The sequence below is a fragment of the Leuresthes tenuis genome, unplaced genomic scaffold, assembly GCF_036924035.1.
Source record: "Leuresthes tenuis unplaced genomic scaffold, fLeuTen1.0.hap1 SCAF_18, whole genome shotgun sequence".
In the NCBI taxonomy this organism is placed as follows: domain Eukaryota; kingdom Metazoa; phylum Chordata; class Actinopteri; order Atheriniformes; family Atherinopsidae; genus Leuresthes; species Leuresthes tenuis.
The window spans coordinates 24,287,137-24,312,316 of record NW_027325372.1 but is presented as its reverse complement, the minus strand read 5'-3'; the positions used below and the strand labels follow the sequence as shown (position 1 = coordinate 24,312,316).

General features: G+C 42.1%; 1 protein-coding gene across 2 annotated transcripts in view; it reads right to left on the bottom strand.

Moving 5' to 3' along the window:
• ptprua (protein tyrosine phosphatase receptor type Ua) overlaps positions 1–25,180 on the bottom strand; it is a 204,567-nt gene that overhangs the window by 78,962 nt on the left and 100,425 nt on the right. For both annotated transcript variants that reach the window (XM_072370575.1, XM_072370576.1), the window contains exons 3-7: positions 23,135–23,406; positions 12,033–12,114; positions 8,572–8,687; positions 4,562–4,733; positions 407–700 (exon numbers count right to left, since the gene is read on the bottom strand). In XM_072370575.1, the coding sequence (XP_072226676.1) occupies positions 407–700; positions 4,562–4,733; positions 8,572–8,687; positions 12,033–12,114; positions 23,135–23,406 (936 nt within the window). The remainder of the gene's footprint in view (positions 1–406; positions 701–4,561; positions 4,734–8,571; positions 8,688–12,032; positions 12,115–23,134; positions 23,407–25,180) is intronic.

The following is a 25,180-nucleotide window of genomic DNA, read 5'->3' as shown; positions in this document are numbered from 1 at the left end:
AAAAAGCCTCTCCACTCTCCATATCCCTCAGAGAGCCCCACTCACTGCTGGGTCTGACCTTGCTTTCCATTTTCTTACATTCTGGTAAATCTTTGCTGTTATAAGTCCACCATCTCAATGGTAAGATTTTTCAGCTTTTAGTCTTTTCATTGTAAGTCAAACATCTTTGCATTTTGAAATGTTGATAACATAAAACAAAAAGTGACTAAAACAAGGACTTTTCTCTACTTTTTAACATAAGAAAAATGAACCTGCCTTTACCTTTCAAGACTTGTCTCAGGCTTTGATGCAGCGTGATCATTTTATCCACACAAAGTTGCCACAGCAGCTTTATCTCTGAAACTCCGGTGAGCTTCACGGTCATGGATAATATATCGAGGATGATACGATGTTTTATCTGACTCACCTGCACACTTTGTCCTGCTGACCAGCGGGGGTCCAGGTGCTCCAGTGCCCCCCTCTCCAGGCCGGGTGAGCAGGACACTGATGCGGTACTCTGTGTCTGGCTCCAGGTGCCAAATCTTATAGTTAAGCGAGCCAACACCATGAGTCTCTGTCAGCGTGGACTGGCTGGCGCGGTACTGGATTTCCCGGCGAATGACCGGTCCATCCCCGACTATGGAGTTAGTGTTGAGCTGGATAATCAGATAGGTGGGACCTGCCCGCAAGAGCTGGGGGGGAGCAATCGGTGTTGGGGGCACTGTAACATAGATTGTTAGATCATTTTGGTGGAGCTCAACAAAATCTAATTTTCTATCAAACATGTTGACATTTCAATACAGTACGCAAACTTAAACATATAATCCCATTAGAATGACTTTTTGAGACATTAGCATCAGCAGAAATATAAAGTAAAAAAAAAAAAGGACAAACGCTGTCCTTGAAAACACTGTTGGAAAAACATAATTGCCATTTTCAGCAGAAAAGAGCTGACTCACACAAGAGAAAGAAGAACTTAAGGATGCCTGTCATTGCGTTTTGCTTTTTTTGTTTTACAGTTTGAGTAATGTGATTTCTGCTCCTCCGGGCCGTTCATCGGAAAAAAAGAAATCTTTCAATCACATCAGAACTATGAGAGCGACAGAGAAGCACGAGTGCCGGAGATCCTTGAATGCTGAAAAAGAAGTCAAAATTTCATCCTCCCTCTAATGATACTGTATCTGGGCTTATTTGCATGAATAATTGCACAACTAATTTTGTCCTCTCTAAACATAAAAAAACCCCTTCAAGATGGATGGATAATAGGACCGCTAACAGGCACACATAAGATGAATTCAGCACACAATGCTGCGGGTGAGGAGCTGTACGTGCATGGGCGGAGTGTTGTTGATTGATATATCGCATGGTGACAGCACCTGCCCACAGAGCTTTTTATGACATAATTTACTGAGACTTGAAGCAAGAGATGCTGTTTTTCAACGGAGTAATTCTGCATCCTTGAAGGGAGACCTCTTTGTTCTCTTCCACGGGGGCACAATATTGATGCCGTTTCTATTCTGCCTGCCTCTGTTCAGTGTGGAGAAATATAACCGCCTCACATTAAAAACTCAAAAATCTACAGGCCCAGCCGTGTCATCCACCGTCAGACATATTCTTCGAATAATTCGGAGACTTACGGCATCACCAAAGAATGTGGGTATAGTGGCCAGTTTGTAGTCTTCTTTCTCCTTTCTCCAAAATACAGCAGAGCTGATGGGCGTGGACTTTGGCAAAGCGTGTCCTTATAGGCAAATTTAATAACATTTAGTAATGAGTTGAGCTACGGTTACAGTAGCTCATGTCCCAGCACACGTGCTCAGGAGCGTAATCGACTTTTTGACTGAAGTATGTGTGAATGCATTAACGCTGTGGACTGCGTGAGAAACCGGTCAAGATATTCTGCCGTTTCCGGCTTTCTCTTTGGGAGCTCATCGTTCACGTGGGCATATCGGAATTCACGGCACAGGCGTCAGTGGAATGGTGATTTTGTCAGATGATGGGCATAATAAATCAGAACTAGAGCAGTTCAACAGCGTGGTCATTTTTGACCTGATCTTCGTTCACAGTTTCTGATGAACCGACACTGAACTTTGGAGCATGTGTGGAGCTGAGTGTAAACAAGCAGCAGTGATTCTGTCCCCAGCCACATCACCTGGGTGTGCTCAATCAGCTTTGAGAAGCTCGATTTATTTATTTTTTTGCTCTACTGTCACGTAAAAAACATGGTAGTTGTGACACAAGGCTGTAGAAGCAAAATGTTCCACTTCTGGTAACAGCTCTAGCTCAACTTGTCATCGGAATAACGGCACTCGACAGTCAGGTGAGAAGTGTACCATTAGTTTCGAAGAATAAAAAAACAACTGTCGTTTAAGCAGATCATTTAGTGGCTGAGAAAACGCAGTCTGTCACAGTCCTTTGAACAACAAGAAGTGTGGTGTGACGGGAAATACCTCAGTTTCACTTTTTCATATTTGAGACCCATCTGGGGTACGTGGTGGAATGCCTTCCGCTTTGTGTGCGAAATGAAGCTGATTTTACCTACATTTACGCTTTATTCATGCTTTTTCTTTTTTTTCTCTTTTGTACATATGTGGCAACAAACGGAGCAGCGCTCCTAATTTCATTGTATGCAAGTCATTCAATGACAATAATAGCTTTCTATTTCTATTCAGAGGAAAAGGTGGTAGAAAGTTAGTTATAGACTCTGAGTAATGATGTCAAACACAACTACAAAACACCAGCAACTTTATTTGACTTCAGTCACAGATCCCATGAGAGAGTTCAACATTTTCCAAATTGAAAAATCTAAATAAAATTAAGTTAAATTAAACTGAATTAGACCATTTAAATCTAAGTGCCATTTTTAACTATTTCAATCGCTTGAAATCCTGTTGCGAAACAGAGTATTTCTCAGCACAGAACGTTTCGTATTGTCATGTAGTTGTAGATTTAATACCTTGTGCTTCACAAGCCCTGGTTATTTGCACGGATCTTTCCGGAAGAGGCTCAGGGAAGAGTTGAGCATGCAGCGGCTTGTTGTGGTAATGACAGCTATTGTATCATCATTATAAGAATGATAAAAAGGAGAATTTCAGATAGAAAACAAGAAAAAATATACAAATGATGGCAAAAATGTAGAAGGCCGGAATAATGAATTGAAGAGAAAATGCAGGAACTCATCTTCTATAACTAATAATTCTATATTAAAGAGCATACACAGAGCATGATTTCCATCTATTTGAGAGTTTTGGAGTCCTGAGTACAAATTCCCTCCTCCCTGTTGACTTCATCCTGAACCTGGAGACAGTTACCAACAACTGGTCAGCAGATTTTAAGCTACAAGGAAGAGTCTAGTCAGGCTACCCTCATCTCAAAACCAAGTCATAAAAAAATGGAAAAAACTAGCCTGCAACCAAAGAACACGGTGGCATTGTCCAGTTCTTTGAAGAACCCTAACAGAATTACTGTGGAGTCTGAAATTAATTTAGTTTTCCGGGCTGTTCAGACATGCCTGCAGTAACAGCCCAGAGGAGTGCTGTCAGACAGCAGTGATGACATCCCAAAGCTGAAACAACATCAGAAGATTGCTTTGGATGACAACAGATTGCAAAGATGTACTTGCAGTCGATGACTGTAATTATTGAAGGTTTCACCACTTCTGTGAGTGTTTGAAAATTCAACTCTGGTAATTATTGTACTGAAGCTTAACGTGCTAGCTTAAGACTGGCCATCCTAATCTAAGATAGCAACAGCGACTTTCAATTTAAAAACTCCTGTTAAGAAGAAATATATCCGCACCAGTTCAGCAGATAAGAATGATCTTGACATATTTCACACGATTGTGGTTAGTGCGACATGCGCTTCGTAACGTTCGCTTCGTAACGTTCGCTTCGTAACGTTCGCTTCGTAACGTTCGCTTCGTAACGTTCGCTTCGTAACGTTCGCTTCGTAACGTTCGCTTCGTAACGTTCACTTCGTAACGTTCACGTCGTAACGTTCACTTCGTAACGTTCCCTTCGTAACGTTCCCTTCGTAACGTTCACGTCGTAACGTTCACGTCGTAACGTTCACTTCGTAACGTTCACTTCGTAACGTTCACTTCGTAACGTTCACTTCGTAACGCAGAGCTCATAGCAAATGATACAATAAATATGTTTTATCTGTCTTTGTTGATCATTTATATTAATTCTTTGATTTTTAGTTGCACAGCGAGGATTACTTTAATCCAGCAATACACGTCTGGCCTCCAACACCAACAGCTGCCTGCTGTCTTCTCAAGACTTGCTGTGGTCTCTTCGCCTCTTGTCTTGAATCCCCCTGGATTTAACCATCTGTCATCTGTTGACTCTTATCCAATACAACCAACCATCAAACTGATGACTCACAATGGTCTCTTTGCAATGCTTGCATTTGTTGGTAAGTTTCCATAGAAAGCTTTTCACATATAAAATCAACATTTCTAACGTAGACAACAAAATGTTTTTTCTATGCGGGTCATTTCCTGGCTACAGTTTTAACATTTAACTATAAAACAAAAATAAATGTTTTTCCACACCTATATGGAACCGTTTACATGACTTACCTCTGACGATGAGCTCCCCGAAGTTGGAAACAGCGGCACCTCTGGGCGACAGGGTGATGCAGCGATAGAGGTCCTGCTCTCCACGCTGTGCCTCCACCTGGAAGGTTGCCATCAGCCGCTTGTGGCTCAACCGCGACAGCAAGGATGTGTCAAGCACCATGCCGTTTCTCCGCTGACAGTCAGAAAAACAGCACGCAGAGGGAAATCAGCCATGAGCACACCGGCCACATGTGTTTACTGAAAGTCTATCGAAGTGATTAAAAATGGGCAGCAAGTTGAGAAGCAGACAGGAAGACAAAGGAGGTTTGGAATTTGCTACATGGGAAGGCAAGATAATGAAGATGTGGTAAATGTCACTGGTAACAAGAGCGTTGAAGCAGGTGACACAGGCCTCTTGGGTGGCTGTTTCGTGCACCGGGGACTGGGTGGCGCTGGCGCCTCCGCGGCTCTCTGTGTGCTGATGCGTCTTCGCTCCAGGCAAACTGGCAACTGGCTCAACCGGTGTAGGAGGAAATCAGGGGCCAGCGTTCAGACGGAGCTATTCCAGGTACGAGATACAATATGTGCAGCTCTCTCGAAGTATAAGCAGATTATTTAGTGAGCTGTCGCCTGCTCATGCTTTTCACAAATAAATAGGTTTGACACCCTCGTGTTTGAATTGGTTTAGGAGGAGAAATGCACCACTGTTGGAAAATATGTAATTATATTTACAGTGGCTGAGCGCTACTGCCTAAAGCAACAGATTATAGCTCATGTTATCTTCAGCTTTGGTATCAATATAATCTAAAATTTTCTTTTTGAATGTGTCCTACTTTTTATTCCTTATTTTCTAAATTCCCTTTTCTTTTTTTTAAACTCCCACCTGAAGGTTTTCAAAGCAAAGTCTGCTTCCTGTCTGGCAGCAAGCCCTGCATCACATCATAATTCATGTTTAGCATGATTAGTCCTTTTGGTCTGGATATATATTCAGTTTAAAAGATCCAAAACAGCATTTGAGACATTAGATAGCACAGGAAAGCTGATGCTAATCGATTAAGATTATGCAAACAGTTTGTTTGGACTACCAAAACAGAACAAAAATGGGGGGGTGAGCAGCTCCAGAGTGGTCCGGAGAGGACCTCCACAGCACCAGGGAGATGAAAGAGAAAGCAAAAACCAGCAGACTCAGCGTTGATGATCAAACAGGCCCCGAACAACAAACTGAAGAACAGAAACTAGTAATGGTTTGTGATATATTTCTGCTTTCAGCTATTTTACCCCCCTCACTTTTCCAAACGTGAAAAACAGATCTGTGGCTGATGTCGACCTACATGACAAAAGAAAAAGCATCGTATTGTTTGTCATTTTCTGCACAATGTGTAGCTCCACCTCCAGATTCACACAAACTGATTTTTAAGCAAATGGCTCTTTCACATGCCTACGAACTTCAAAGGTTTTAAATTCAGAGGGTAGTGAAATAAACTAGAATAACACAAGGGATGGATCACCAAGTATACTGAGATTTCTCATTTGCAAAGCGCCGCTCTGCTGCCGTCATTTCAAAACCACTTAGACGTTCAAGCTCGAAGGCCAGAGGAGGAGTGGAAGCATTCAGGGATGGATTTTTGTAGAGTTACATTAGCTCATATTCAGACTGAAGAAACTATTTTCAGTTAATGCATGAGAGAAACGCCTTCATAAGCTTTGGAATCTTCAAATGACTCATTTCCCTGCAATAATGCAAAAGAAAAACGCCGACAAACAAATTTCTGCAACGCGTACTGCTACGATGAAAAAGACAGTTGACCATTGAGTCTATTGGGTGTTAAGGGAAATAAAATGGTGCACTTCTATGTAATTTGGGGATTTATGGGAGGCAAAATGTTAAAAAAATTAATCGTGCAGCTTCGGCCACTTGTGCTCGTAGTTTTGTCCGATTCTTTTTAGCTTATTCCTCGGGTCCAAAAGCCTTATAACATTTGATACTGAATTAAATTGAATTATTTAAATTAAAAATACTTGATCTTGCCAAAGGGAAATTAGAATTTTGCACGTTTTTTTTAATTTTTTTTTATTGCTGCTGGAAAGAATGAACCTGTGTGCAGCAGAGCTGAAGAAGCCTCTGACTGAACACACTCCATTCTCTCAAAACTTTACACTGTAATGAGTCAAAATACTATGAGCAGCCATAGATGATGGGAATAAACCGAACATCTTTCGCTAAGTGTCACAGTGGACAGAGTGTTTCTCTTACAATAAATCTTCTGATTGTGACTTGTTTGGTACAACCTCAGTTGCTTTAATTTGTTAAGATTTATTTTATTCAAGGACAAATGTTTCAACAACAATGGAAGCTTGCAAAGCCCAGGAGGTACAAACTTTGGTTGCAGATGAAAGAGTATTGCCGTGACCATGCTGAGGTGGTTCTACCTGTTATAGGAAATTAAATGCTTGTACTACTTGAACCCAGCTGTGCTGAGCCACAGCGGACTGTATGATGCAACGGAGGAAGGTTATTAGTCCAGTCTGCTTTTGAGGTCAAGCTGTCCCCTTTTACTAAGCTGCAAGCTGCTACTAACCTTGCATGTGTTGATTTCTGGCTCTGCTCACATTAATCATAAAAAAGGTATCACACCATTTTTCGAGCCACAACATCTGTATTTATCTCCCGCCTGCGGTTAAAAGACTAAATTGATAAGTCTGTTATTTCATGACAAGACACTTAAAATAAAAATAAAAAGTCCTTAAATTTGAGTGTCAGCCTTTTTTCCTTCATGCATCATGGTACATATTTGAGGGTGATGAGATGTTATACACTACTTTTCGCAGTGCATTGTAGGATATTTGCTCACACCATCACAGTCTGCCATGTAATGACAGTGGCTGATTTCATACTGATCCAGGCACTGCAGTCCTCAACCTCCCTCAGTTCACAGCGGGGCAGATATTTGTTCAACGGTGCGCTTCAATGGTCCTCATCCAGTCATTGGAAAATATCTTGTTCATTTTTTTTCCAGGTTAGTTGCACTCAGACTGACGAAACTAAAGAGAATGATAATGTACATGTGCAATAATGAGGTGTAACAAGACCTCCAGTGTACAGGCCTAGCTGGCAGCTTGTGCATTGTTTCAGCTTTCAAGTGGAAAAAACACAACTTAACAAGGTGTCCGCAGGCTCAGGAGAGCAAGATTTTAGACTTTTTAATTAGAAGCAAAACACAACAATTAAAAGCACACAACGATACACATTTTTCATATTATGGGACAGTTCTGTAAAAAGTTAGCTACAGCTAAAGATTATTATTGTTTGATTGCCTTTGCAGGCGACCTCCTATTGGGACACTTGGCTCAGTGTTTTTAGCGAAAAGGATCTTCCAGTAAACGCTGCAAGTTCAACAACCCATTTAATGTCAGCTTTTCTTGGCTTTTTCAATTACTTAAGAGCCTGAGAATTAAAATAAAATGCTTGAGACAGCTCCATAAGTAAAAGTTTCAACATTCTAATACATAATGGCATCACATTCACTCACTTTGAGCATTACATTCCGAAATTGGGTGGTAGCTGTGGCTGAGGCAGGCTTACTTCCAAAAATCTTTAAAACATAATTAAAATCACTGAAAAATATGCTCTAATAAGTAGAGCAGGACATTATAGGGCAGAGATGCTTTCAACCAGCAAGCAGTTGACTGTCCTGGAGTCAGCAGCTCTGACTGTGGGGAACCTTTGTAAGAATTTGTGGGGATCTTTTATCCAAGGACAGGATGTTAACTGGGCCTCGTGTAAACAGCCACTGGAGTACGAATTCATCGGGAGTCTGACCAGCTGCCTTGTATTCAAATAAAACCGCAGTAAATTAATTGTGATAAGACTAAAACTAAAACTTTTCCCCCCCTTTGTGTTGCCTCTTTCCCTCCCTTTGGTCTCCAGTCCCTATATTCTATATTTCAAGTGCTGAGTCTTGTCTACTCGAGCAGAGATGACAAATAAGAAGAAAACAAAAGCACCCTCAGATGCCCACTCTGGCTCTCACCTCCAGTAGGAAGGGCTCCGTCTCAGAAACTTTGCCCGTGGCGACGCATTGAAACGAGGCATTCTGCCCGGCGTTCACCTCCACATCACCCAGCCGAGAGAAATGAGGCACCTTGTCTGCGGAAGGAGGACACACGAGACACAGATAGAGTGATGAAAGTGGCACATCTGGAGTTGAGCCTAAATATATTCAACACTAAGATGTGAGGAGTAATCTATTCAGAGCCTGTGCAATAACTGCTGTTTAACGTGTTTTCAGTGGCCTCAAGGTGAATAATTTCACCACCAATAACAGATATTTACACCGGTTTTAAGCTAAGAATACACAAGTTAAGACAAACCTTTACTTCACATTGCACCCCAGCATCACCAATACCCTCCCAACTTGAGAAAGTCTTATGACTCCTTGAAAAACCCCAATCACAAGCCAAGAGTCCAAGAAAGGTGGGACACTGTGTGAAATGTAAGTAAAGAAGAATGAAATGGTTTGCACATCCCATTCGTTCAATTCACAACAGGACATACACAGCATCAAATGATTATATCAAATGTAAAGAAAACATTGGCTCATCTTGAATTTGATGGCAGCAACACGTCTCCAAAAAGTTAACATGATGACACGACCGGGTATGAAAAGAGCATCTTCGAGAGGCAGAGTCTCTCACAAGCAGGGCTGGACAGAGGTTCAGCAGTTGCTGTGGAGCTATTTCACAACAGCGTTCACAGACTGTTGTTAAAAGAAGAAGGGATGCTACGCAGCGGGAAGCATGAGATGTGCTGCTGCCATCACATTCCAGATGAGATAATATTCCTCACCAAATATTAAAAGGGCTCACTTTTGACATCTGATATGGTTTAAATGATTCATTGTGAATAAAATACCGGTTAATCAGATTAGTAATCCCTGCATTCCGTTTTTGTTTTTACACACTGTTTCTTTGTTTTTGGAACCAGGGTTGTATGTAAGACAGAAACCACACTGAGCAAATCCTGCTGTCCTGTAGACAGAATATGTTCTGTTCAGCGGTGGCACATCTCGACTGGCCACCCATGTAAAGGACGAAATTCAATTCCCGTACAGTCATGCTCGATTTTCACAGTAACCAACAGCAACATCTGGCTGAGAATAGGATGACAGAAATGCACCTCACATTTTGCTCATTTTCCTCCCCTCTCTCTCTTTCAGTCCTTTTCATGCTCTGTTCATCCAATAAGCAGTGACAGTCAGTCATTTCCTCATGTGCATATCTCCAACCATAAATAAGCAATTTCACACATACATCATGTGCTGGGTAAAGATAGCTGAAGTGACCCCAAAAGAGAGGAAACAAGCAAAGTAGACACTCCACGGAGGACATCTGTTGTGCTGCCAGTTGGGATATTTTGTCAGAGAGGGACGTGCATAAACTTTCAAATCGTGCAGCGATAAAAGATCCAATTATAAAATAAGTTATTTGAGGATATGGCCTTTGCATGAGTAATTACCAAGAACATTTCATTTGAAATCTAAAAGCTCAGTAGTGTGGATATGCGATCTGTCGAGCCTTAATTAAGATCGTTAAAGATAAATAAAAGACAAGGTAATTTGAATCCCAAATGCGTTTTTACTGTCTGGGATGTACATTCTTTAAATTAGTGATGCTGTCGCTTATCAACGATGCATCGTTGGACTGGTCATGTCTAAAGCACATGCATAAAATTAAAAGCACGATCTACTGAGTAGAAAACAAAAAGAACCCACAAATGACAAATGCTTTTGAGTGAGATCAGCCTGACAACACGATACTTTGTCATGTTTGTTGTTTCTAAGAGATTCTGTGCTCTCTAACAAATGTTCACCGGCAGCTTTGAGAAAGAATGCATCTTGGCATCTGCACAGATGTTACTGGGAAACGTCACCCACACCACATATCTGCTCAGGAACAGGGCGAGCAGGGCAAACGCATCCTCTAAACTGCCCCGCATCCAAACATGATTGAAGTATCGCAACGAGTTTGGTCCACGGAGGCTCCACCTGCCAACCTCCAGCAGTATGAAGCAGGTGGTTGTAATGTTGATGCTGATCAGTTTGCAGCAGCTGAGAAGCTCAGTGAAGGCTCAACTGCCACCATCTGGACCGGGGCTAAACTCTAGGTCGTACATTGATGGGCTTTACCTCCCTCAGCCCCACCCCATCCTACATCACCATGGAAACGCATCCTGCTCCAAACGGGAATGGCCGACAGAGGAGGAGTTGGAAACTTCAGCTCTGCTATGAGAGAAAGAAACACAATCCGGACGCTGAATTTGGAAAGGGTTATTTTAGTTCCACCGTTTCCCAGTGAGGATCGGGTGATTTATGATATGCAGCCAGTCTGGATTCACGAGCGCCAGAAAAGCATATCTGAATTTCATGAGCTCATAAATACACCACATTATCATTCATTAACATTTTCCCACATTTATGCAGCCCATTCTAACTGTAAGTCAGTGTGAACTGTGGATCCAGCAACTGAAATGCCGAGGAAATTTTCCTTTTTTAATACCAATTTTACTGTTTTTAGATTTTAAAGTGAAGCAGCAAATAGATGATGGACTAATGTATTTTGTTTTTAAAGCTTCGTGAAGTGATTTCTGATCACAAGGGGGCGGTGGAACAAGCCCAAAAAGACATTTACAAGAAGAAAAAAGACAAATGTAGAAGGAAATTTGCATTTGTTTGGATTAGAGTTTCTCGCACTGGGATGTGGGCCGGAAGCCAGTATCATTAACACACTCAAGCCCGTTTGGGTTTAAGGCATTCTGCCAAAAACAATGCAGTAGCACAGTGAACATGTGATCTAACACAATAACTTCTCAACAGCGATAACAGTGAAAGGAGCCGTTCTGTTTTTTTAAAGATATCTTTCAGAATATGCGCTGCGGCTGCTTGCTATCTCATTTGGGAGAAAGCATAGGTCAGATTTTCTAACGGCGTCTTCTACCAGGATGAACAAGGGCTTAAAGTAAGCTGTTAGCTATGCTGCACAGTAGAGCAAATAATCTTTTTTTTTTTTTTTACTTATGTAAATGTGAGCATAGGGGGAGAGGGATGAAAACACTCCTACAACAAAACTCCTACTCCCTAACATCTATAAGATGATAAGTGTTTAAACTACAACCCCTCGCTGTCTTTTCCCTGCCTGCATCATCCCATTAGCTTTCAAAGCACCTGGCTGGGACCACAGTGAACGGAAAGGTCAGCCATTCATCCAGGACAAAAGAGACGCCTCCCGCTGTGTTATTGCAGCGCTGACACTCAGACAGGTTCCAGGTATATGTGCCCCCCCCCCCCCGTAAGCAAAACTACCACATAGTCTTCAATCCCATCTGAGGAGCCGTTGAGCTTTCTGGCCTGGGCTCCCATTGTTCAGCTGCACACTTGGAGCGGGCTCGGTAAAGGTCAGCAGGTAGGCTATGAGCAGTGCAGAAGCAGGTACTTACAACAGGGGTAATTGAGCAGCACAATGTCGTCCAAGGCAATGTAGCCCTGTCGTTCCTCGGAAACGATCGCTTCAAAGATGACCTGCGGAGACAACGGACAGATTAAATGAGTACACACCATTACATCTTGAGTGGCAAGTAGACTGAGAAGAGAGGGAAAGTAAGACGGGTAGAGTTCAAAGTCCTGCTAGGAACAAGAACACGCACGTAACTCATTTAATCTCTTTGAAAATGAAAAAACTTTATTGCTAAGTTCTATGTTTTAATTAAACCTTGATCGCGTATGTTTCACTGCTGCGTGGCATTTGTCATACAAAGCAATTTATTCACAGCTATAAGAGAACAACTTATTAGCAGAAGCTTTACATCTCTGGAGACCACCGACAGGGAAATGTCAGGATTTAGTTTAAGCCCATCTGAATCAAAAAACAAGAGCTCTCTAGAGCCTCTATTTTGCTCTGAAAGGTCATGCGCATCTTACACAAAGGCTCCATAACAAGACAGAAAGATATAAATGACTACACTAACACTGGCCTGAACAGCTGTGAATTCAAAGCAGCCTCAAGACAGCTGCGTGAGGCACGTCAGGGGTACTGCATGCTTTCAGTCATATTCCAAATGTACAGCTGCACACGTCTGTAGTGAAGCTACAGCCACCTCGACCTCAAAGGCCACAAGGTGTATAGAGACGGTGGTAGAAAATAAAGTAAAGTTCACTTACAGGAAGCACAAATAAAAAGGAAGACACAAAGCTAGGCCATGTCGGATCTCTGGAAACAGAAACAGGTCTGTGAGGAACATGTTTGATGCAGTTCTAGCAGGGATGGGTGGAGTCTGGTCCAGGAGGTTGTTTCGTGGGAAACTGATCTGGTCTCTGCAGAAGAGGATGTGGTGCTATTCATGCTAACTTGTGGGTCGAAGCTTTCCATCCTTGGAAAATAATCGCAGACAGGACATTGTAGCGGTGTGGATAAGTCTCCCATCTAAACAAGGATCTTGTTCACTGGAGTTCTTTTACCTCTCATCTTTGTAGTCTTTGTTGCTCTAATGTGAGTGTGTGATTCTGTGGGCCGGCCTGGGGTGGCCACCCCTGAAAGCTCATTGGCCACCCCAAATCTGATAGGGAGTTGGTCAAGTTTGTCAACAGAAGAAGTGGGGAGGGAGTGGAGTACTCTCCCTCTTTTTCACAGCCCAGTATTGGCAGGTATGAGTTTTTTTATTGTTATATGGATACAGCCATGAAATATGAAAGATTTCTGGCCAGAGGGTGTTTTTGCAGATGGGTGTGTTCAATATAGCTTGTTATATTTTTGACCAACCACTGTGTGAAATATAGTGTGACAGACAGATTTAAGTAGCTATAACACAAGAACGAGCTGTGGTTTATTTCTCTGTGCTCTGTTATTTAAAGGCTGTTTTTCTCTTGGAGGTAAGGGAATTTTTGTTTGTATCAATTAGCTCACCTTCTCAGTTCACATATTTTTAAACGATTAAATAGGCAGAGTGAATTGCATTCAAATGCCTCAAATGTTTGAGATGCAATATGTGTTAATTGTGTTATTAAAATGAATTTGTAGATACTATAAATAGAAAGTGAACTGACTGACTGGTTGATTGATACATTGAGTGATTGAATTACAAATGGGAATATGAAGAGAAGCACTTTCCACACTGAGATGCACACAGTATGGAAAGAAATAGTGCTACCAACTGCAGCTCTGAGTCATGTTAAGTTTATCAGCTCATAAAACTTACTTTTTTACATCTTCAGACCTACGCTGGTTCGAGTCCCAGTTCAGGCACTTTGCTTCATGTCATTTTCCCCCCTCTAGCTGTTCCCCTATTTCCTGTCAAGCAACTCTGACTAAAACGCCACCAGAGCCCTAAAATATATTTTTTAAATATACTTTTCATTCGTGCGACGCTGTGTTTCTCTTCACAGATGCAGCCTCCAACGATTCAGCAGGTGTCCTCATCATACACATCAAACGTGATGTCATAGCAGAGTTCATTAGATGCCGGTCGCATTGGGTGGCTTGAAGTGAACTTCTAAGCAGACTACAATCACATTGTGTAGCTGCCTTAAAAGATGAAAACACATCAATGCTTCGTGTTTGCACCTTTCTGAGGTGTTCAGCCTTGCAAAGCTTTCTCAGACCAGCGGTGGACGGAGAACAGAACTGTTTGGCGTCTGTGTTGAATCATCCTCCAACAAAAATGCTGTCAACTTAACACAAGCTTTCTAACCTCAAAGTATATATATATATATATATATATATATATATGTGTATACATATATGTGTAAAAATTCAAACTGCTTTCAAACTGGAAAACATTAGGAGGTTTGGACGGTTTGCATCATTTTATCTGGAAACACCAGTGCACGACTGCACACAATCATCACAGACTTAATGATGATGACTGCTAACATTGTGAACAGTGTGAAATGCTAAAGTCTCCTATTATAATGTAAATTCGTTAAATTAGAAATCAAAGAAAGCTCAGCCAGCATAATATAAACTCAAATAACACCAAATATTCACACTTCTACTGTTGTTTGATCAGATTAGTGGTAAACGTAAGAGATTTTACCTTATTGAGCCTTACAGTGACTAAATCTCTTTCTCCTCTGCTTTTATTAAATCCATACGGCAGCTCCAGGAGGCCTTAAACACAGCCTAAATATTCACTCACTCATCTAAATGAGCCAGGCACACGCAGAGACTCAAAGTGAAACGGGAGGCCTCCCAGCGTGCAGCAAAGTCATTCTGGCTTTCCGAGTAGTAATTACAGTCGGCAGAGCCTGGATGATTCCCTCTGAAAGCAGCCCTTCACTTTTTACTGCAGCGCCACAACGTCTGAACTTGAAGACCGAGAGCATTAACAGTGGGTAAGATGAAAGCTGTACCTGCATCAGCCACACCAGCCTGTAGTCACAGGGTTTCACCCACTCTTCACACTGCTGCTTGTCTATGCCAAAGCCGGGTGAAAGTCTGACTGCGACTGTGCACTCAGACGGGCAATAGATTGAAATGTTGACAATACATCAGGCTTTAAGTGCCTCGGGCCAATCAATACCACAAAAGGCCTTGGCAGATGGATAAAGACTAAGGCTTTCTTTCTACTAATTTATTTTTATTTTTCATTCCTATGTCGGGCCATTAGAGACGTCTGACCGATTAACTCTTCAATTCATCACGCGCCAACGCACCCACCGGCATCGATTCGCTCGGCTCTTCGCTTTGAGCCATCATTAAGCTCCTCCGCATCTGGAGAAAAGCGTGCATGAGCACAAGTGTGCCCCAAACTGAGGTATAATGCAGTGCAAAATAGCCGCTCTTATGCAAACACCAGCTATTATGCAAATGGGTACAGTGGAATCCGTCTGCAGCGTGTACCTACAAAGGTGAGAACTGCACATGAGACGATCTGCTCGATGCAGGAGGAGCTGAGAGCAGTTTGAGGGGGAGGAATGATGTCATCACACGCCAGCCTGAATAGATACGCATGCAAGAACATCTTGGACAGATGAGAACACATGTATGAACTTAGGAAAATGGGATCCAAATACAGAAAATCAAAGATGATTTAGTGACGACTGTCTTCCAGTCAGATGATGGGGTGGATGGATCCCTGCGCCTCCACGTTACAAAGTGTCCTCTGGCATGGTGCTGAATCCGCCATATTGCTTCTGATATGCCCACTGCTGACTGTAGTGAATCAAGTGCTGAGAGGAAATGATAAAGTGTGGAGTGCTGTATGAGTGTTTTTGTGAATAGGTAAATGAGAAAAAGCCCTTAGTAGGCCGTAAATAAGATTAAAATGAGCCATATAAGTGTGGTTCGTTTAAACATAACCCTGAAACACTGCAAAGTGCACAGAAAAAATCCAAGTAGCTAATATATATATATATGCTAATGTCCTATGAATATGACCCTTTCATCTGCTCTGCAGTTTGGGAAATCAATAAAAAGATGTAGTCCAGTATTGGCAGCTAAAGTAGATAAAGAAAGAGGTCTTTTGAATGAAGTTCATCTTCAGAACCAGACGGTACGCTCAACAAGCCCAAAGTAAACTGCCGTAACTGCAGATGTGACTTGGTTCATCACCCTGAATGCTGAATGTGAGATATGTGAAAGAATGTTTCACTTCTGTTGCCATGAGAAGCTTTCAGAATATCTTTCTAAGAATACTGAAGAATGCATTTGTCGGGACAATTTATCTTCACACGTGTTCAGACACTCACCGGCCACTTTATCAGGTACACCTTTGCTAGTAAAAGGCTGGACCCCCTTTTTGCCTTCAGATTTGCCGATGGAGGCCATTGGAGTACAGTGAACTCCCTGTCATGTTCAAGAAACCAGTATGAGATGATATGAGCTTTGTGACTCGGTGCATTATCCTGCTGGAAGTAGCCATCAGAAGATGGTGCACTGTGCTCATAAAGGGATGGACATGGTCAGCAACAATACTCAGATAGGATGCAGCATTTGAACGATGCTCAACTGGTACTAAGGGGCCCAAAGTGTGCCAAAAAAATATCTCCCACACCATTACACCACCACCAGCCTGAATCGGCAGGATGGATCCATGCTTTCATGTTGTTTTACGCCAAATTCTGACCCGACCATCTGAATGTCGCAGCTGAAATCGAGACTATGTACATATATATATATATATATATATATATACACTACAAAAGAAGAAATAAAAGATGCACTGCAAAAGAAAATGCACCTCACAGAGGAAGAAGAGGATGGGATCTTAAGGCCTACTGCTATTGTTTGCCACCACAAGGCTGATAGTATCTTTAATATTTGATAGCACATTTTCAACCTTTACCAATCCCCACACAAGCAGGCGCTGAGGAAAATCTATTTCTGCAAACAATATAAAAAGATGGCTTTGTCCAAACAAGAGTATCAGCTCAAGGTGATGTCATTCTCGAGTTTTCTTTCCTGCTTTTGATGTTAAAAAATATTCTTCAAGGCCCGTGACACCGCTCAGGAACAGTCTGTGAAGGGTGAAGCCCGTTTCGGTCTGCTGGCAGCAGCAGGGTGCCATCTTCTGGGAAGGAGCTCTGTCATCCTCAGCAACCAAAGCAAATGACACGAGAAACAAATCCCCACCAGAAAGCAAGCTCAGCAGCAAGTGTCGACAGTTAGGAAGATGGAGGCAGCTGGGCAGCTACATTTGAAGTAAAACGCATGCAGGAATTCTAATATGAACCTCCTGCTGATTTGCGTTTGGCTCCTAAAATGCAACAACAAGGAGCTGATAGTGTAGACTTACTGAATCCAGTAAGGGGGCCTTGCAGTGAACACATAAAATCAAGCATTGGAGCTTGAAACCGGGTGACAGTAAAAAGTAGATTTGCAGAGTAATTAATAATTTTAGCTTTTGGTTTTCAGTAGAGGACAATGGTGATTATTCATGCATGTGCGCTATGATTAAAGTCTCTAATATGTGGGCAGCGTAAGTCTTCCTGAGGAGTTTCATTAATCTAACCACTTGCGTGTAATTGTTGAAGAAATGCATTGAACGAAAAACTGCTTGAGAACAGCATCACTGATCCATATCGGCTGTGGACAGAAAAACGTGTAAATATTTGACAAGCAACCGTGCCTGTCACCTTCACTCTGCAGACTGAAGAGATGGAGCGAGGAATACAGTGGATCTTCAGCTGAGTGATGGGGGTGTGGTGGAGGGGCCGAAGGATGCCATATGTCGAATACCTTCTCGCCTTGTGTGGGCGCAGTGTGGTTGAATGTGTTTACGCAGCAACTGTCGAGAGTGCCTCCACAAACACCCTCTGTGATGAAGGTGAGAATGGGGCTGGGATGAGAAAAAGCTCGAAGAAATGAAAAATGTAAATGTGCTGAAATCACTACCTCCAACTTTCAGCCATTTAATCTACAAGACTGCAAGTACTTAAATATGTAATCATTCTAGTCCTGGGGTGTAATTATTCTAGGACCTTACGTCCTCATATGTGCATCATAGTTAGAGAAAAATTGAACTTTTATCACAGGAAGCAAACTGTAGCCTGGATTTTAGGAAGAGGAAAATCATAAGAAGATGTTGAATTCTTCCTACGACACCAACTTAGCATGTAAACATTAGAATTTTTTGTATACGTACATGTTAACTAAATGAATTGAAAAGCACTATATTAATCCAAAATCCAGGAGTTTGACACCCCCACTACCCCACCCCCTCCAAAAAATGATTCAGTCATTAAGACAAAAAAAAAGTCATTATAGATATTGATTGTATCAGGCGACATTATGAGTAAAAATAACCTTGTATACCGGTTCTTTACAGCAGCTGCTGAAGAAGCCTCTGTCTGAAGACACTGCTGTATAATCGTTATAGCTTCAAAATTTCTATTTGTAGATGATTTGAACAAGAAAAGGGGGAGGAGAAACAGGGAGAATTGAAAAACTGCTACTGATACGCAGAAAAAAACACTTGATGTGCATTTGGGAAAATGGAAACAACCCTACGAATCGCTTCTGACGTGGCAACGGTAAAGACGACGTGACTCGCCGGCTGTTTCCAGTCAGATCTGGCAAACATATCTCTTGTCTTTGCAGTCTCTGAATTCTCCTCTTTTGGATGTCCAATGCAGTTGTTTTTTCTTTCTCAAGGTTTGATACTGGTTAAGAATTTCTCTTTTAAGAAAGCAATTAGTATGCGTTGCATTGCCAGAGGCAGTGGACCAGAGAAACATGGTCATGGAGACAAAAATAAAGGAAGAGCAAACACTGAATCTAAAGGAGACTAAATAGTTTCTCCATAAAATGTTTTCTACATCCACAGTGAACCTGTCTGAACACATTTTCCTTCGGCCTCAGGTCCAATTTGCAATGACATCTGTCATCCAAGTTAAGTTGTGTCAGGCAAACATCCAGCACTGCTTGGGTCAAAGGTCACAAACTAACTCCAGGGATCGATCTAAGCAGACTGTCAGGGGCGCAAACGCTTCTGACCAAAAAGATCCGGCCTGCATCTTTTAAATGCTGCTGTGATGTTGATAATATCAAATTTAATTTCTTTATAAGATGCCAGTAAGAGATAAAAGCTACAGATGGAATGTACAGTGAAACAAGCCAAACCACTGACATATTTCAGACACTGAGAGGTTTTTCTTTAAACTGCAGTAAATTAGAAGAGCACTGGACTGGACAGTCCAAAGCCCAAAGTTCGATTTTTAATGCAGTTTTCAAGGTGATCCGGATCGGCACAAAAACTGTGATGCGTTCTGTTTTGTTTGCCCATGGAGCTTCTCTTCCTCCACAAAGTTTCACCGGTTCAACAGACAAACTGCACAAACTCACGGTGTTTCATGATCCAGGCTGCATTATTACGACCTCTGTGTTAAATTAGCTGTAAAGCAGCGGCTAAAAGTGCAGAATTTACCGAACAGAAACTAAACAGAGAGGCAGAAGTCCAACTCGTGACCTGATAGTCCGTAGAACCACCTTCAGCAGCAATAGCTTGAAGTTATTTTCGAAGACATGTTGTCAATCCCCCCTCTTATTTCCCATAGAAGCAGTGAGGGTGGACTTACTGTAGTTTATTTTACCACCTGCTTCTGCAATTTGGCTGAGCTTCTGGTAAATATATAATGACACAGATGAGCAGCAGCACATTACACACAGTGTTACACTGAGGATAAATTCACTTTCTTTTTTTTAAGACTCTAATACTGGAGGATACTTTCTCATGTCCCAATATGGAAAAGCTTGAAACTGAATTTTTTTGTTTTTAATAACTGTAGCCATATAAAATGATGGAGAGAATTTCAAGGATATAAATTGGAGTTTAAATCAATTAAATGAATGTCTTGGCCTCCGCTATATCATTCAGCCACTCTTCTTTTAATTAGCCTATTTTGAGTCCCCTAGACTGTATGAAAGCACAGTATTAAATCACTGGAATCACTGGAGTGCCCCTTAAATGATTAAGTTGGACAATTTGCTTTGCTATATTTCCTGAGCTGATTGGCACTGGAACCAGCACGGATAGGTTTTACCTTCTCTGAACAGATCAATATCACGTCTAAAAGGTTTGCCCATCTTTTTGTCATTAAACCGTTACATCAACCTGAAATAAACTGGATTTATAGCACAAAAGGCTATCATAATATCAAAGATGGACGCCTGGAATCCAGAACTATTGACAATGACTCTAAAAAATCTGATATCAGTTAAAGTCTAAATGCTACAGGCCAAAAACACCTCTGATCACAGTCCAACATATCTCTAAAGCAGTCTGTCTCTCCTGAGGGGGGGAGTCGATGTTCAATGATTACTGAGTGCTTTTTTTTTCCCTTTTTTAATTTAATCTTATCCACCACCATCACCAGCAGCTTCTTGCACTCGTGTGTTGCCCTCGAAGCCCTTTGAAGTGGTTGTTCGTCCCCTGCGAGGAGCTGCTGCTCTTTGGCCTGCAGGGGCTGATCTGTGTGCTGGCAGTGATCTTTATCGATGGCACTGGGTGAATGGATGAGTGGAGCCAGCCCTGTGGGGCCTTTGCTGAGCTCTGAGCAGTAGTGCTAGTGGGATCATGTGACTTAAAAAAACACTAAAGAAGAGGCAGAGAGATTCTCTCCAGGTTCACTCGTGCCTTCTTTTACACAGCAGATAAACTCTTTGTTCCTGTTTGAGCCTCCTAACTCATCGGTGCAGATTTACTTGTTTCAGTAGCTGCTGCCCATCATCCAAGTTTATTGGACCAAATAAAACAATCCTTGCTGTGTCTATATGCCTTGTTGGAGAACCTGATGCAGCTTGGAGATTCATCACCAGTGTAGTAGATCTCACTGTGTATGCACGCCTTCCCAAACACTGCAGCGCTACGCAAACTCCCCACTTGAGCCCAACTGTACACCTCAGCTTACCCCTCTGAGACCCCCTCTGTTGCCGTGTGTGGCAGGCAAACTTCTCTCATCCATACAGAAGAGGAGAAAATCATTACTTTAAATAAGTTTGGCTGTTTGTGAGAGTTGTGAGGACAGCAGAGCTGAGGATGGCGAGGCGCAGGCTGTCATTGATCTGTGCAGGCCTCTAATCTCATTAACTGGCTCTTGATTTATTGAGATGGGCTTCGGGGTACACCAAGGTTATGGAAGCAAACACCCGGATGCCCCCCCCCCCTCACGGGTTGCATGGAATTGAGGTCAATTGACTGTCTTGCAGACTCACGCTCCCACAAGCCCTTACAGCAGCCACTGCCTTCTCATTAACAGCAGTTTTTTAGGGTGAGGTGAGGTGGGAGGCAGCAGGCTTGGTAAGAAGCATTAGGGGATAAATTATCAGCTGTAATGAGGTGAGGCAATGCTGCATGCAGTCATGAGAAGCTTATAAGCTCCACAATGGTGCTTCTAATGCAGCACCGCCGACACAGGCGTCAAACACATCTATTGATTACAATGCAGCACACAGGTAAATTGACCAATAAATAAAGATACAATCTAAACACACACCCTGTAATTACACAACTATTGAACCACAGTGGCATATGACAAAGCTGCAATTTGCTAATTCCTGCATGTGGTTTAACAAAGCATGCTGCAACTCACAGGGGTCACGATATAGAATAGAAACATCGCTTTTAAAATCTAAACGTGTCATAATAGAATTCAGGTTGGGTAAAGACTGGACAAACCTCTCAGGAGAATAATCCCACACTTAAGAGTGAAAACACCAACTTTTACCTAGCCTTGCATCCAAACAAACCGAAGTGCAAGCAGCCATTTCTAGAAATGCTCATAAACAGTGACATTTCCAACGGGTAACTCGCTGATAAAGCCGACAGTAATGATATTATCTACACGTGTATTCATTTATTTTCAATAAATTATTAAAAATGTATCCTGCAAAACATCAAACTTAATGAGAATGGTGCAAACTGATGCATTATTTAGTCCAAACACTACGTGAAACAAAGAAGGACTTGAAAAAAAAAGTGACCGCAGTACAGAGGCCAAAGCGACTTAACAAGGAGCCAAGAACAGAAGCAAGGTGCTTCTCAAAGTCGAGGATGCTTCCTTGGTAGGATGAGACCTGCCAAGTTGGGTCCTTCTTAGGTAAATAAAGAGTTTTTAAATCCATCACACAATGATGTCACCGCAATGATCAGCTACATCCCACTAATAACAGCTGAAAAGCTGACAAGACTGGTAATAGCTTGTAGCTGTTTAAAGGCGACATATCAGCCATTTATACTATTCTTTACACTTTCCTGTCCACTGATGGAACACAGTGCGATGCCAACAACTTAAAGGTGAAAACAAAACAAAAAGAGCTCTCCATGCATTCTTCACTGCATCTCTGTTTGAGACCGGTACAACTTACACAATCTATGAAGAACAGAGAAAAGATTTCAGTACATGTGAAGTACATATTTTCTAAAAAAAAAAAAAAGCCAAAAAAAACTCAAGTTTAAAGTGACCGGTATGTTACTTATCTTTACTGTTGCACACAGGGGAGTCACCAGCTACCTCCATAGTGTCTTCATATGATGTTGTCCCAAAGAAACATTAAACAAACCCCACTAAGCTTGTTTAAGTCACATTTATCTGACAGATTGCAGTTTTTTCATTCAAAACAATGACTTCTCTTCACACAGCATTGTTAGTCGTGTAGTTCCGCAGGGTTCTGTGCTCGAAGCCTTTTCACTTTACCTATATATCCCTTCACTAGGCGACCCAACACAACTTTCAATTGCCGTGTAGATTATATTTAAAGCAACACCCAAGAAGTGTGTGAACCCCAAAACTGTGTGTCTGACTCATTGTGAAGAACACTGATGTCTGTTGTGCACATTGCTGAGCCTGAAACTTCCCTGGAGCCCTCAAGTGTGTTGGAATCAATTTTGATTCGATTCATGTGATACCAACAGATTCACTTACCGCATAGCTGGCGTGGGAGCTGTCAATCAGCAGCCGCAGTGAACGCCCCCCAAACATTACAGACCAGATATTACTTCACATTTCACAAGTTGGACAAACTAATTCACCTCCTCATTTTGCTTTGGCTCAGAATTAATATAAAAATGAGTCAGGGTTGGTGTTCTTCTTCATGTTTTTTACTAACCTGGTATTCACTGGGCCAGAAAGTGCTGACAGCGAGGTCCACCTGGTGCCACTGGTGCCCCTGGGAGCCGGTGATATTCCACACGGCGCTGCCTTTTGGACCCCCGTTGACCCGGATGTAGACCTGCAGGGCTCCGGGACTGTGGCCATCGCGGCTGTACAGGAAGTAGCTGAACTGGATGCAGTGGGTGTCATTCTCGCTGAGCGGAAGCAGGTGCAACTGAGCACGCTGACCCCCGAAATGCTGCGAGGAATTGACCATCATGAAGGACCCTGGTGGTGAAAACAGAAAAGGACAGTTGTTCTCTTCAAATACTGCACATTTTGAAACGAAGCTCCTACAAGTTTGGAACTGAGACAAAGGTATAACATTACCAAGCTGCTATAGAAATGCATGACTGACAGATAGCAGCTATGTAAGTATTTTCACCTGCAAGACAAAGATAACAAGAAATAACAAGCTCCAACTCGTCGGGCTTCACCTGTAACACCTCACCGAAGATAGACATGTCATGTTAGTTTTAAGCTGCTGAAGCCAGACTGCCGTCTCCTTATTTTTAAACTGCCAAAACAGAGCCTGAGTGCCAAAGTTGACAGGTTCAAGGTTGTTACTCAAAATATCTGCGAGATCCTCTCTGGCTATTTGTCTGTATTTGTTGAGTATGCGCTTCTCCTTGCCTTCACAGGGCTTCCATCAGTTTTACAGCGCTACCTCAGATCTGCTGGGCTCAAAGCTGAGGTATCAAATTGGACTTTTATTTTGGACTGAAGTTCACAGATGCGAGGCTCGCTCTCTTTTCCAGACAGCACAGCTGCAATGCCCTGGCCATCAGAGGAGCGTGGCGATAGATATATTAACGGGTGGTCTGCTTTAGAATGTGGCCTCGGCCTTCTACCACCTTCAATCAAGTGGCATGTGCAAAAGTTGAGAAGCTTCAGAAGCTCATTAAGATTTTATTCTGACTTGTCAGTTGGAACTCAGCTGATGGTAATAAGTTCCACTTCTTTAAACCTTGTGGTAAAACTAAAAAAAAGCAGGGGCTCTGCCAACGAAGCTAGCTGACTGATATTAAACCCATTCAAACACTAGTTGGTCATATCTGCTGTGTCAAATGCAATCGAGAGGTTACAAGCAAGGGAAACATTGTGAAGGTATAGGCTTGCTTTAAAATTTTTGCTGTCACACAGAAGCTCTTTATGTTGCTTTACGTCCAATGTGTGTCCGATGTTTTCCCATCAGCTCTCATTCAAAGAATTCAAAGCACAAGTCAGGAAACAAACAGGGTTTAACAAACATGCTTGTGACGAAAGGTAGAACAACTTTTGGTTTGGAGATAAAAAGAAAGGACACCATGTGAACTTTTTAGTGCACTGGATCGTTCTGCTTCTGGCTCAGGAAGCAGGCTGTGGCACAGAAAATGCTGAACAATGGAAGGAATTGATTCCCCAGAATATCTTCAGAATTTAGATGCAAGAATAACTTCCACCACCGCAGGAAACGGAGATTTTGGAACGGGCCTTACAGTCCCGTGGCTGTTTACAATCTCTGGGACTATATAAACACGCTGTGTCAGCGTTAAGCTTATCTCAGCACTTAAAACCATCTGCAAGGAAAATGGTCTGAAGTTGTTTTGCATTCAAGAAAAAAAATTGTGAGCTGGTCATGGTTCTAGTGGAAGAACTCATTCACCAAGCAATATCAGAAAACTGAAGCCAGATTATCGCCTTTAAAAAAAACAAAACAACCAAGTTGTTTCTCTGACTAAATGTGCCTAAACTTAACTAAAGCACAAACGGATAAAACTAAGGCTTAAAACACGATGGCAGCAGAAAGGACACAAACCTTCGTCCGATGGGGGAAAGTCCTGTGACTTTTATAGAAAGAAAGAATGCAACTGTCACATGTATTTTTTTATACAACCTTTATTCACACGATGGACCAACGTAGTGATTATTGGTTTGGATATGAAAATGGGCTGTAACAGATCACTGACGGGGCCAAAACGTTTGCACACCCCCTAAATCGTCTTGCTGGGTGGGTGAGACT